The following is an 11,618-nucleotide window of genomic DNA, read 5'->3' as shown; positions in this document are numbered from 1 at the left end:
TTTTTGTATATAATAAAAGTTTTAGATCTTTGAATTCAACTCATGAAAAATGGGAGCAAAAACAAAAGTGTTGCGTTTATATTTTTTTAGATTGAAATAAATAGAAAGGTAAAATATAGTGTAGAAATGCACCCAATTGCAGAGAATGTAGTCTTGATTTTCAACATTTTCCTTCAGGGTTTGTGTGGCAGCACTTCAAAATGTTTCTTTTTTTTTTTCAATTTTCCTCTTTTTTTTTTTAAAGGGTGCTCACATCCGTGAGGCTTCAAATTAAGTGTGGGACGGTCCTGGGCACCACTATACTTTATTTATATAAGTCATACTTCATAGATATACAGGTAAAAGCCAGTAAATTAGAATATTTTGAAAAACTTGATTTATTTCAGTAATTGCATTCAAAAGGTGTAACTTGTACATTATATTTATTCATTGCACACAGACTGATGCATTCAAATGTTTATTTCATTTAATTTTGATGATTTGAAGTGGCAACAAATGAAAATCCAAAATTCCGTGTGTCACAAAATTAGAATATTACTTAAGGCTAATACAAAAAAGGGATTTTTAGAAATGTTGGCCAACTGAAAAGTATGAAAATGAAAAATATGAGCATGTACAATACTCAATACTTGGTTGGAGCTCCTTTTGCCTCAATTACTGCGTTAATGCGGCGTGGCATGGAGTCGATGAGTTTCTGGCACTGCTCAGGTGTTATGAGAGCCCAGGTTGCTCTGATAGTGGCCTTCAACTCTTCTGCGTTTTTGGGTCTGGCATTCTGCATCTTCCTTTTCACAATACCCCACAGATTTTCTATGGGGCTAAGGTCAGGGGAGTTGGCGGGCCAATTTAGAACAGAAATACCATGGTCCGTAAACCAGGCACGGGTAGATTTTGCGCTGTGTGCAGGCGCCAAGTCCTGTTGGAACTTGAAATCTCCATCTCCATAGAGCAGGTCAGCAGCAGGAAGCATGAAGTGCTCTAAAACTTGCTGGTAGACGGCTGCGTTGACCCTGGATCTCAGGAAACAGAGTGGACCGACACCAGCAGATGACATGGCACCCCAAACCATCACTGATGGTGGAAACTTTACACTAGACTTCAGGCAACGTGGATCCTCTGCCTCTCCTGTCTTCCTCCAGACTCTGGGACCTCGATTTCCAAAGGAAATGCAAAATTTGCTTGGTTGGGTGATGGTTTGGGGTGCCATGTCATCTGCTGGTGTCGGTCCACTCTGTTTCCTGAGATCCAGGGTCAACTCCATGCAAACTCTGCTGTAAAAATCTCTCTAAAATGTTCAAGGGGCCACATTTCTAAAAAGCTAAGGACCTGAATTCTTATCAGGGCCGCTTTTGGCTGAATTGGGGCCCTATACTGAATTAGATTTTGTATGTGACATTCAATACCACACATTGAATTCATTATCTGATTTACAACTAGAGCTGCCGATAAATGCGTTAAAAAGTAATATCAGAAATTATCGGTATGTTTTTTTTATTTTTATAATCGTTATGGTTTTTTTAATTTTTTTTTTTTATTAAATCAGTATAAAAAAACACAAGATACACTTACAATTAGTGCACCAACCCAAAAAACCTTCCTCCCCCATTTACACTCATTCACACTAATTCACACAAAAGGGTTGTTTCTTTCTGTTATTAATATTCTGGTTCCTACATTATATATCAATATATATCAATACAGTCTGCAAGGGATACAGTCCGTAAGCACACATGATTGTGCGTGCTGCTGGTCCACTAATAGTACTAACCTTTAGCAGTTAATTTTACTAATTTTCATTAATTACTAGTTTCAATGTAACTGTTTTTATATTGTTTTACTTTCTTTTTTATTCAAGAAAATGTTTTTAATTTATTTATCTTATTTTATTTTATTAATTTTTTTTAAAAGTACCTTATCTTCACCATACCTGGTTGTCCAAATTAGGCATAATAATGTGTTAATTCCACGACTGTATATATTGGTTGAAATCGGTATCGGTTGATATCGGTATCGGTAATTAAAGAGTTGGACAATATCGGAATATGGGATATCGGCAAAAATCCATTATCGGACATCCCTATTTACAACATTACCAGAAACGTCTACATTTAAGATGTTTTTATTTTTTTAAATTTAATTTAATGTTTGTTTGTTTTTCCCAAGATGGCGCCGCTGTTGTGGCTGCTGGTGGCAGGAGCTCTGTGCTCTTGTGTCATCATTTTGTGTTCCTGGTGTTTCCCTCTTGTTTTCATGTGGGTTTTTTTTTTGCCTTTTGGTTCGGGACGCTTTGGGACTGTGCGACAAGAGGTGACACTTTGGTGACTTCTGCGGGGCTTTTTTGTGGGCTTCTGGATCTGCCTCCCGGGAGCTTTTTGGCTGTGGGGACCAGCTGCTGGGTCTCTGCCACACTGCAGTCCGTTTGGAGAGACTGGAGGAGATGCGGATGAAGAGACAGGGCTGCGGCGCTAGCGCTGGGTGCCGGGACGTACGGGCTTCACTGTGTCTTGGCTGAATGAGCGTCTATCTTCGTCTCCTTGGACGCATCGTCGCTCATCTATACGGACTGGATATTGGCTGAGAGTCGGTGGGCGGCCGAGAGTGGAGTCGGCTTTCTTAGTTGCTTTGTTGGGTCTGCTCCTGTCTCTGGCTATGCTCCCCCAACCCAGTAGACGATGGCGTAGATTCCGTGGAACACCGCAGAGGCGGGTGTTGAAAGGATGTTTTTGTTTGGTTGCTTGTCTATGTATGGTGCAATCGTGTGTGCGCAATGTATATTATTGGTTAATTATTTTTAGTTTTTTTTGTTGTTTTACTTTTGTGGCTGTATGTAGAAGTGGCACTGCTCGAGTGGCAGCTGGTTGCATCAGCTCTGCTCTTTTAATGTACTTTGTGTTCTTTGTTTACCTTTTACACACGTTTATGTGTGCTATGACTATGAGGTTTTCTTCTTCTTTGGCCTCAGTCTGGACCCCCTCTCCAGGGGCCCAGGTTTAGACTGAATTTTTTTTTTTTGTTCGGATCTGAGGCTAAAAAGTTGGATTGGGATCGCCGGCAAAAAATGTTGATGGGGACATCCCTTAGGGTTTATGCTTTTTCAATGAAACTTAAACTTTTTGTACTGCAACAAATTAGTGCTAAAGACATTGTTCAATAACTAACTTTTTTAGTACAAAACAACCAATTTACCATAATTCATGAATGTAATTTGAACTTCAAAATAATGGTTTGATGACTCGCCCTATCTTGCCTCTGATTGGCCTGTCCCTAATGTTTTGCCCTAATCTTAATCAATCGTGACTCCTCATAGTAAACAACCAACCAATCATGGATTTTCTTATACGTAAACCAACCAATTCTCGTTGATTTTTCCCGTATATTTTGTCCACTGCAGCCGTAAACCAGAATAGATTAACATGATAAACCGTACTCATTACGGGAAAACTGTAGTTGTTGGCAGGTATGGCAAAGAGACGGATCAAGATTTTAACACACATTGTAGGTCGGGAAAAATGAAGAAAAACTGAATTTAAAAAATATATATATATATATATATTTTTTAATATTCAATTGCAGCTTGTTTACATTAGATGCAGTCAGTGGTCATTTGCTTTACTTATTTAGTTACACTAATGGTGTTCCTCAAGGTTCTATTTTAGGCCCTTTCTTTTTCTTTTGGGCTATTCAACTTGTTCAGTAAAAAAAACAACTGTGAGGGACTCACATTTCTGCAGAAGTTCCTTTAAAAACAGCAGATAGCTTCTGAAATTCTGACAAAAAAATAAACCAAAACAATAAAGGTCTACTGTAGAAGACGCTGGTTCTCCGGAATAAACAAAATAATAGTGAAGGGAGAAGTCCGGACCCCCGGTCCCTAGCTTTCTGTAAATGTGGCACCCAAAAACAAATTGTTGAATATATCTGCTTTGGACAAACTGAATCAAAGAATTAGTGGAATGATTTTTTTATCAAAAGTGTCAATGAAGCCGTTCAGCATCTTCAGCCCCTCCCCCTCCCGTGGGCGTGACTGTCACAGGATGGACCAATCAAAAGCCTCTATCAGCCCATCACTGACTCCTTTGTGCGCATCTTTTCCTCCTTCCATCAAGCCCGTCACTCAGACTTGGAGGAGCAGCAGGAAGACCAAGTTGAAGGCGGCCATGCAAAAATCAGCAATGCACAATAACTTTTTGATCAACTAGAAAGAGTTTTGAGGGCAGAGGAGAGACTTTACTGAGGGAAACTGAAAGTGAGGAGCAAAGTTAAAAACGACGGGAGTATTGATCCATTGATTGATTGGTTGGTTGTTAGTCAGAGCGACTGAAGGATGGCAAACTCTGGACTCCAGTTGTTGGGTTATTTCCTGGCGTTGGGCGGCTGGATCAGCATCATCGCCACCACGGCTTTGCCACAATGGAAGCAGTCGACTTACGTCGGTGACGCGATCATCACCGCTGTGGGTCTGTATGAGGGTCTGTGGATGAGCTGTGCTTCACAGAGCACGGGACAGGTCCAGTGCAAGATCTTTGACTCCATGCTTTCTCTCGACAGTGAGTACCATCAAAGCTTTTAGAGCCAATAAAATCTAATATTATATATACAGTATATTCACCAGTACCATATATTAAAAAAAACCTTTTGGGAAGAATTGTCATGTTTTGAAATCATTTGACAGATTGTGAAATCATTTCGATCAGTTGGGTCTGAAATTAAGAAGTATTTCACACTAAAGTACATCATACTTATTACACATTTTACAACATTATCATCGCTATCATACTGCTACACATGCTTAAAGATACGGGTGGTACACATCGTACCATTTAGTTTATTTAAAAAACTGAACAAAAACAATCATAAAAACAATGCAGTACAGTTCAGATATAGAAACAAATAATTCACAATGAAAACACACACACACACACACAAAAAAATGAAAGCATTATGATCAGATTTTCCATATTCAAAAAAGGAGTAGGAAGAAGTGAATCTTATTTCCTCCCACCCCTTATTCATAAATTAACTCACTAGCTTTCTTGTACAATTATTCATTTACTGCTCTTATTTTTATATATATATATATATATATATATATATATATATATATATATATATATATATATATATATATATATATATGTATCTTTTTTTTTTTTTTTTTTTTTTTTTTTAATTATTAATTAGTCCAACAAAAATAATACACAATAATACTAAAATAATTCAATTCCAATTCCAAAACCAAACTCAGCCCTGCAACATTAAGAATAGCAATCAACAGAGCAATTGAGCAATCAACAGAGCAATTGAGAGGACACACAAACATGACACAAACCAAAAGTAGTCAAACAAAAATGAATACCGGTAATATCAACAATAGTATCGATATTAATAAGAATTCCAACATAGCAGTGATTACACATCCCTCATTTACATTATCATCACAGCCATTTATAAAAATATAAATATGTTGTTAATAATCTTTGTCTCACGTATAAACAGAGGTGGGTAGTAACGCGCTACATTTACTCCGTTACATCTACTTGAGTAACTTTTGGGATAAATTGTACTTCTAAGAGTAGTTTTAATGCAACATACTTTTACTTTTACTTTAGTATATTTATAGAGAAGAAACGCTACTTTTACTGCGCTACTTTTATCTACATTCAGCTCGCTACTCGCTACAAATTTTTATCGATCTGTTAATGCACGCTTTGTTTGTTTTGGTCTGTCAGACAGACCTTCATAGTGCCTGCGTTTCAACAAATACAGTCACTGGTGACGTTCACTCCGTTCCACCAATCAGATGCAGTCACTGGTGACGTTGGACCAATCAAACAGAGCCAGGGGTCACATGACCTGACTTAAACAAGTTGAAAAACGTATTGGGGTGTTACCATTTAGTGGTCAATTGTACGGAATATGTACTGTACTGTGCAATCTACTAATACAAGTTCCAATCAATCAATCAAAAGTGTGAAGGAAAAAAGAATTTTTTTTATTTCAACCGTACACCCCGTCAAAAGCCTAAAGACTGACTGCACAGTTCCTGTCTAAAAGTGCCGCTCCATCGCGCCTGCGCTTTCAAAATAAGAGTCTCCGAAAGCCTGCGCAAACAAGCTAGCAAGCTACGGAGTTTGCCGCCAATGTATTTCTTGTAAAGTGTATAAAAACGAATATGTAAGCTGGACATATAAGATGCCAAAAACCAACCACTTTCATGTGGTATTAGACAGAAAGGAGGAACTTTTTTTCTCCTCCATTTGAAAACGTGGACGTTTGTCATCACTACTGTCTGATTCCAATCAATGCAAGTCATCAGAATCAGGTAATACACCAACTTATATTCTTGTCTTCATGAAAGAAAGGAATCTATATGTGTTAAACATGCATGTATATTCATTAAAACACTATTAACATGTAAACAAAAACGGCAAAAAATATATATATAAATTATATACTGTATATATCAATGTATGTATATATATATATATATATATATATATATATATATGTATGTATATATATGTGTATATATATATATATATATAGATATGTATATATATGTGTGTGTATGTATATATATATATATATATATATATATATATATATATATATATATATATATATGTATGTATATATATGATATGTGTGTGTATGTTACTCATCAGTTACTCAGTACTTGAGTAGTTTTTTACAACATACTTTTTACTTTTACTCAAGTAAATATTTGGGTGACTACTCCTTACTTTTACTTGAGTAATAAATCTCTAAAGTAACAGTACTCTTACTTGAGTACAATTTCTGGCTACTCTACCCACCTCTGCGTATAAACACATTTTTTGGTACACATACGTGGCGCAGTGGAAGAGTGGCCGTGTGCGACCCGAGGGTCCCTGGTTCAATCCCCACCTAGTACCAACCTCGTCATGTCCGTTGTGTCCTGAGCAAGACACTTCACCCTTGCTCCTGATGGGTGCTGGTTAGCGCCTTGCATGGCAGCTCCCTCCATCAGTGTGTGAATGTGTGTGTGAATGGGTAAATGTGGAAGTAGTGTCAAAGCGCTTTGAGTACCTTGAAGGTAGAAAAGCGCTATACAAGTACAACCCATTTATCATTTATTATTACTAAGTGACGGTAAAACCAACAAATGATAGGTAAATAAATACCCATATAATATTAATAATGTAAACACCATTTTGAGGGTCACACACAAAAGATACGTAATTCAGAGATGTCCGATATTTAGAGCCGCTCAGTTTGGGCCTTTGCAACATTTAATTGCATTTAATTTAATTTCATGTATTTAATTTAATAATTTTAAACATAATTTATATCAGGGGATGTCGCTGTGGTTTGCGAAGCCCTTTGAGACGTTTTTGATTGAGGGCTACATAAGTATAGATCAGGCCCGGGCAATTAATTTGACTCAGGGGGGCAAATTTAGAGAAAAAAATGTGCCTGGGGGCCAATATATCTATTTTTAAGGAGCACTAATACAAAACCTCACAAGAACGTCTGATTGAATGCTAAAAACATTATGACAGACCATCTTAAATTTTTTATTTTTTTTTACTGAATGAGACACCCAGAATGTACATGAAAATAAAGAATGTGGGATTTACAATATTAACTATGAACGATAAAACACTGAATATTGACAACATATGAACGTCACACCCCCTCTAGATCAACATATTTTACAATCAAGCAAAATGCAACAAAAATGCAACAAACAGCTAAATATGAAGGCGAAGGGTAAATAAACACCTACGATCTGATATATCTGATTTTTGATCTTTGTTGTAAAAATCTCCTTCCGCGTCTGTCCCTGACAGCCACATTTCAGGCTGGCCGCTCTGGAAACTCTCTGTGGAAACGCTCCCCACCCACACTGCTTAGTGCCTGGTCTGAGCTGCTGTGACTTAGATTACCATAGTAACTAATTAGATTACCATAGTAACTAATTAGATTACCATAGTAACGAGTATATCATGCAAAAGCACAGATTCCAACCATTAAAATACTTTGTATAGTTCAAGACTTACGGTCATTAGAAAACATCACTGCACATCATAATGGCAGCTACAGTTTCCATATTAAAGATCTAAAAAAATTATTTGGGAATGTCCGGCGGGCCAGTTTGAAAAGCTTAACGGGCCACATGTGGCCCCCAGGCCTTAATTTGCCCAGGTCTGGTATAGGTGATTTGTTGATTGATTTTATTTTGTGGCTCTGACTCCCTTACAACATGTTAGACCTTTTTATTTATGAGAAACTATTTTCAAACTTTAATAATCAAACTTGAATTAATTTGACGTCATGAATTAGTTTTTTGTACTAAAACAAAGTTATGGTAAATATTTTTTTAATAATATTTAAAATTTTATTAATTTGTTTCTCACTTACCTATTTTTTTATATCAATGCACAGATGTTAAAAAGGACAATTTCTATGTTGATGATTTGTTATAAATTAAGTAAAATTATAGTGTTTTGCCGCTTATAGTAAAAATCCAGAATGTGTGTGAAAACTGTGTGTCAGTGTTGGAACACTCAAGAGATACGTGAAAGTAAAATATCTTTGCATACATAATCAGTATGACAATATGTGTCACTGAGCTGGTATGTCATATACAAAAGCTTTACATCAGACCTGGGCATTTATTTTGACTCGGGGGGCCACATTGAGAGAGACAAATGTGTCTGGGGGGCCGGTGCGTATGTTTGTATGAAATATACAGGTATATGTGTATATATATATAATATATATATATATATATATATATATATATATTTATATATATATATATATATATATATATATATACTGGCTATAAAGATTGTGGGATTTATTATATTAACTATGAACGATAAAACACTGAATATAAACAACATATGAATGTTGCTCTTTTTCACTTCTCAGACCACCTCCTCTTTTACAATCAAGCAAAACACAACAAAAATGCAACAAACCGGGCGAAATATGAACACAAACATTAAAAAAACAAATCTGATATATGATATCACTTTTCTGCAGAACTTTGTTGTACAAATCTGCTTTTGTGGCTACAGTTTCGATGTTAAAGGTTTAAAAAAAAAAACTAATTTGGAAATGTCCGGCGGGCCGAATTGAAAATCTAAATTGTCCCTGTCCGGCCCACGGACCGTATTTTGCCCAGATCTAGTATGCATTGTAGGACTAGGCAATCGGCTATTAGGAGCTAGTATCTGCACAACAGCTAAGCATGCAATCGCACATAAGCTAGACATTTGTAATAAGTGTACTTAATTGAACAATACTGCAGTCTACAACAGCACATTTGTCAATATAGCAAGTATCAAAGAGACAGAAGCGTATTCAGTAACAAACGTGTCCGCATCATTTACCTTACTGTGTCATGTGTCTAACTTAACGAATAATTGTGACCACTAAGGGTTGCCAAAAAAACAAATTACAACCCCACTTCAAAAGCCTAAATCTGCCACAAGGTTAGTGTTTTTCATACTTGCCATTTTTCTCTGGCTAATTTTACTTGATCAAACCTTTTCTAACATTCAACACTACAAAATAACACAAGTATGTACTATGGTGCCTGCTGATGTATCGGATTAGTATCGATATCGGCCAACATGCCATTATTGGTATTGTATCAGAAGTGAAAAAGTTGTATTGGGACACTAAATCAGACCAAATATTATGGTGATATATTGTGTTATTATATTGATATTAGTTGAAGGACAGTGATCTTAAATTCTTGATACTTTAAACAATATATATATCAAATTGTTTTTTGCATGAGAAACTATTATTATTATTATTATTATTATTATTATTATGTCAGCATTAATTTCAATAGTTTTACTGTGAGCAATAATTTTAATAGTGTTTGTTTTTGGCATTAATCATATTAATTTGTTAGCATTTATCTTAACAGTGTGTATTGTTAGCATTAATCTTTATAGTTCTTCATGTCAGCAATAATTTTAATAGTTGTTATTGTTTGCATTAGTCTTAATAGTTGTTCATGTCAGCATTAATTTTAACAGTTTTTAATGTTAGCAATAATGATAATGGTGTTTTTGTTAGCATTGATCATATTAGTGTTTATTGTTAGCATTAATTTTAATAGTTGATAATGTCAGCATTCATTTGAAAAATGTTTTATTGTTAGCGTTAATCTTAATAGTGTTTATTGTTAGCACTGATCTTAAAAGTGTTTATTGTTAGCATTAATCCTAATAGTTTTTCATTTCAGCATTAGATGTAAAAGTTTGGTATAGTTAGCTTTAATCCTAATAGTGTTTATTGTTAGCAATAATTGTAATAGTGTTTATTGTTAGCATTAATACTATTAATTTGTTAGCATTAAACTTAATAGTGTTTTGTTGTTAGCATGATTTTATTAATTTGTTAGCATTACACTTGATAGTGTTTATTAGCATAATCGTATGTATATGTTAGCAGTAATCTTAATAGTTTTTAATGTTAGCATTAATCTTATTTTTTCAGCATTAATCATAATAGTGTTTATTGTTGGCATTAATCTTAATAGGGTTTATAGTTGACATTCATTATGAGTGTTTAATGTCAGCATTAATCTTAGTAATAGTGTTTATTGTGGGCATTAATCTTAATAGTTGGTTCCTATTGTTAGCATCAATCCCATTAGTGTTTATTGTTAGCGTTAATCTTATTAATTTGTTGGCATAATCTTAATAATGTTGATTGTCAGCGTCAATCTTTATAGTGTATATTGTTAGCATTTATCTTAATAGTTCATGTAAGCATTAATTTTAATAGTTTTTATTGTTAGCATTCATCCTAATATAGGCTTTCCATACTATGATACTAATAATATTAGGTTAGTCATTAGCGAGATGGCTTTTAATGCTGCTTTGCATGCGGGTTCAAATTGACGACTATTTCCTCACACCATTGAGCAAGTCATTGATCAGTGATGAGTCCAATAAGTGATGCTGGATATTACATTCCTTGAGCAGCAACACACAAGCACACAGGTGTTATTAATTTCTGTCAACAAATATTTGCATTTCTCTTGAAAAACTTTACATACGATTTCTCCTTTTTGACAAAGACAGTTTGTGGCTAATGAGGGTGTGAAGGTGAGCAGAAAAAAGGGCAGCCTGCACCTTCTAGTGGATGGTTTAGGAACAACATTTTGTTCATGCATGTTTGCCTTTAAAATGTATTCAATGATTCAAATCATAAATATAAGGGACAAGCGGTAGAAAAATGGATGGATGTAGGGCTGCAACTAACAACTAATTTGATAATCGATTAATCTGTCGATTATTACTTTGATTAATCGATTAATAATCGGATAAAAGAGACAAATTACATTTCTATCCTTTCCTGTATTTTATTGGGAAAAAAACAGTATACTGGCACCATACTTATTTTGATTATTGTTTCTCAGCTGTTTGTAAATGCTGCAGTTTATAAATAAATGTTTATTTAAAAAAAAAAAAAGTAGGCTCTGCGCATAGCATAGAGCCAACGAATCGATGACTAAATTAATCGCCAACTATTTTTATAATCGATTTTAATCGATTTAATCAATTAGTTGTTGCAGCCCTGGATGGATATGCAAGTAATATCCT

At 35.1% G+C, this 11,618-nt stretch overlaps 1 protein-coding gene across 2 annotated transcripts in view; it reads left to right on the top strand.

Moving 5' to 3' along the window:
* The first annotated feature begins 4,108 nt into the window (after positions 1-4,108).
* The window catches only part of cldn19 (claudin 19), a 33,247-nt gene continuing 25,737 nt past the window's right edge, over positions 4,109-11,618 (top strand). For both annotated transcript variants that reach the window (XM_061938145.2, XM_061938136.2), the window contains exon 1: positions 4,109-4,547. In XM_061938145.2, the coding sequence (XP_061794129.1) occupies positions 4,325-4,547 (223 nt within the window). In that variant the 5' untranslated portion in view covers positions 4,109-4,324. The remainder of the gene's footprint in view (positions 4,548-11,618) is intronic.

The sequence above is a fragment of the Nerophis lumbriciformis genome, linkage group LG03, assembly GCF_033978685.3.
Source record: "Nerophis lumbriciformis linkage group LG03, RoL_Nlum_v2.1, whole genome shotgun sequence".
In the NCBI taxonomy this organism is placed as follows: domain Eukaryota; kingdom Metazoa; phylum Chordata; class Actinopteri; order Syngnathiformes; family Syngnathidae; genus Nerophis; species Nerophis lumbriciformis.
This window is presented reverse-complemented; position numbering and strand designations above follow the sequence as displayed.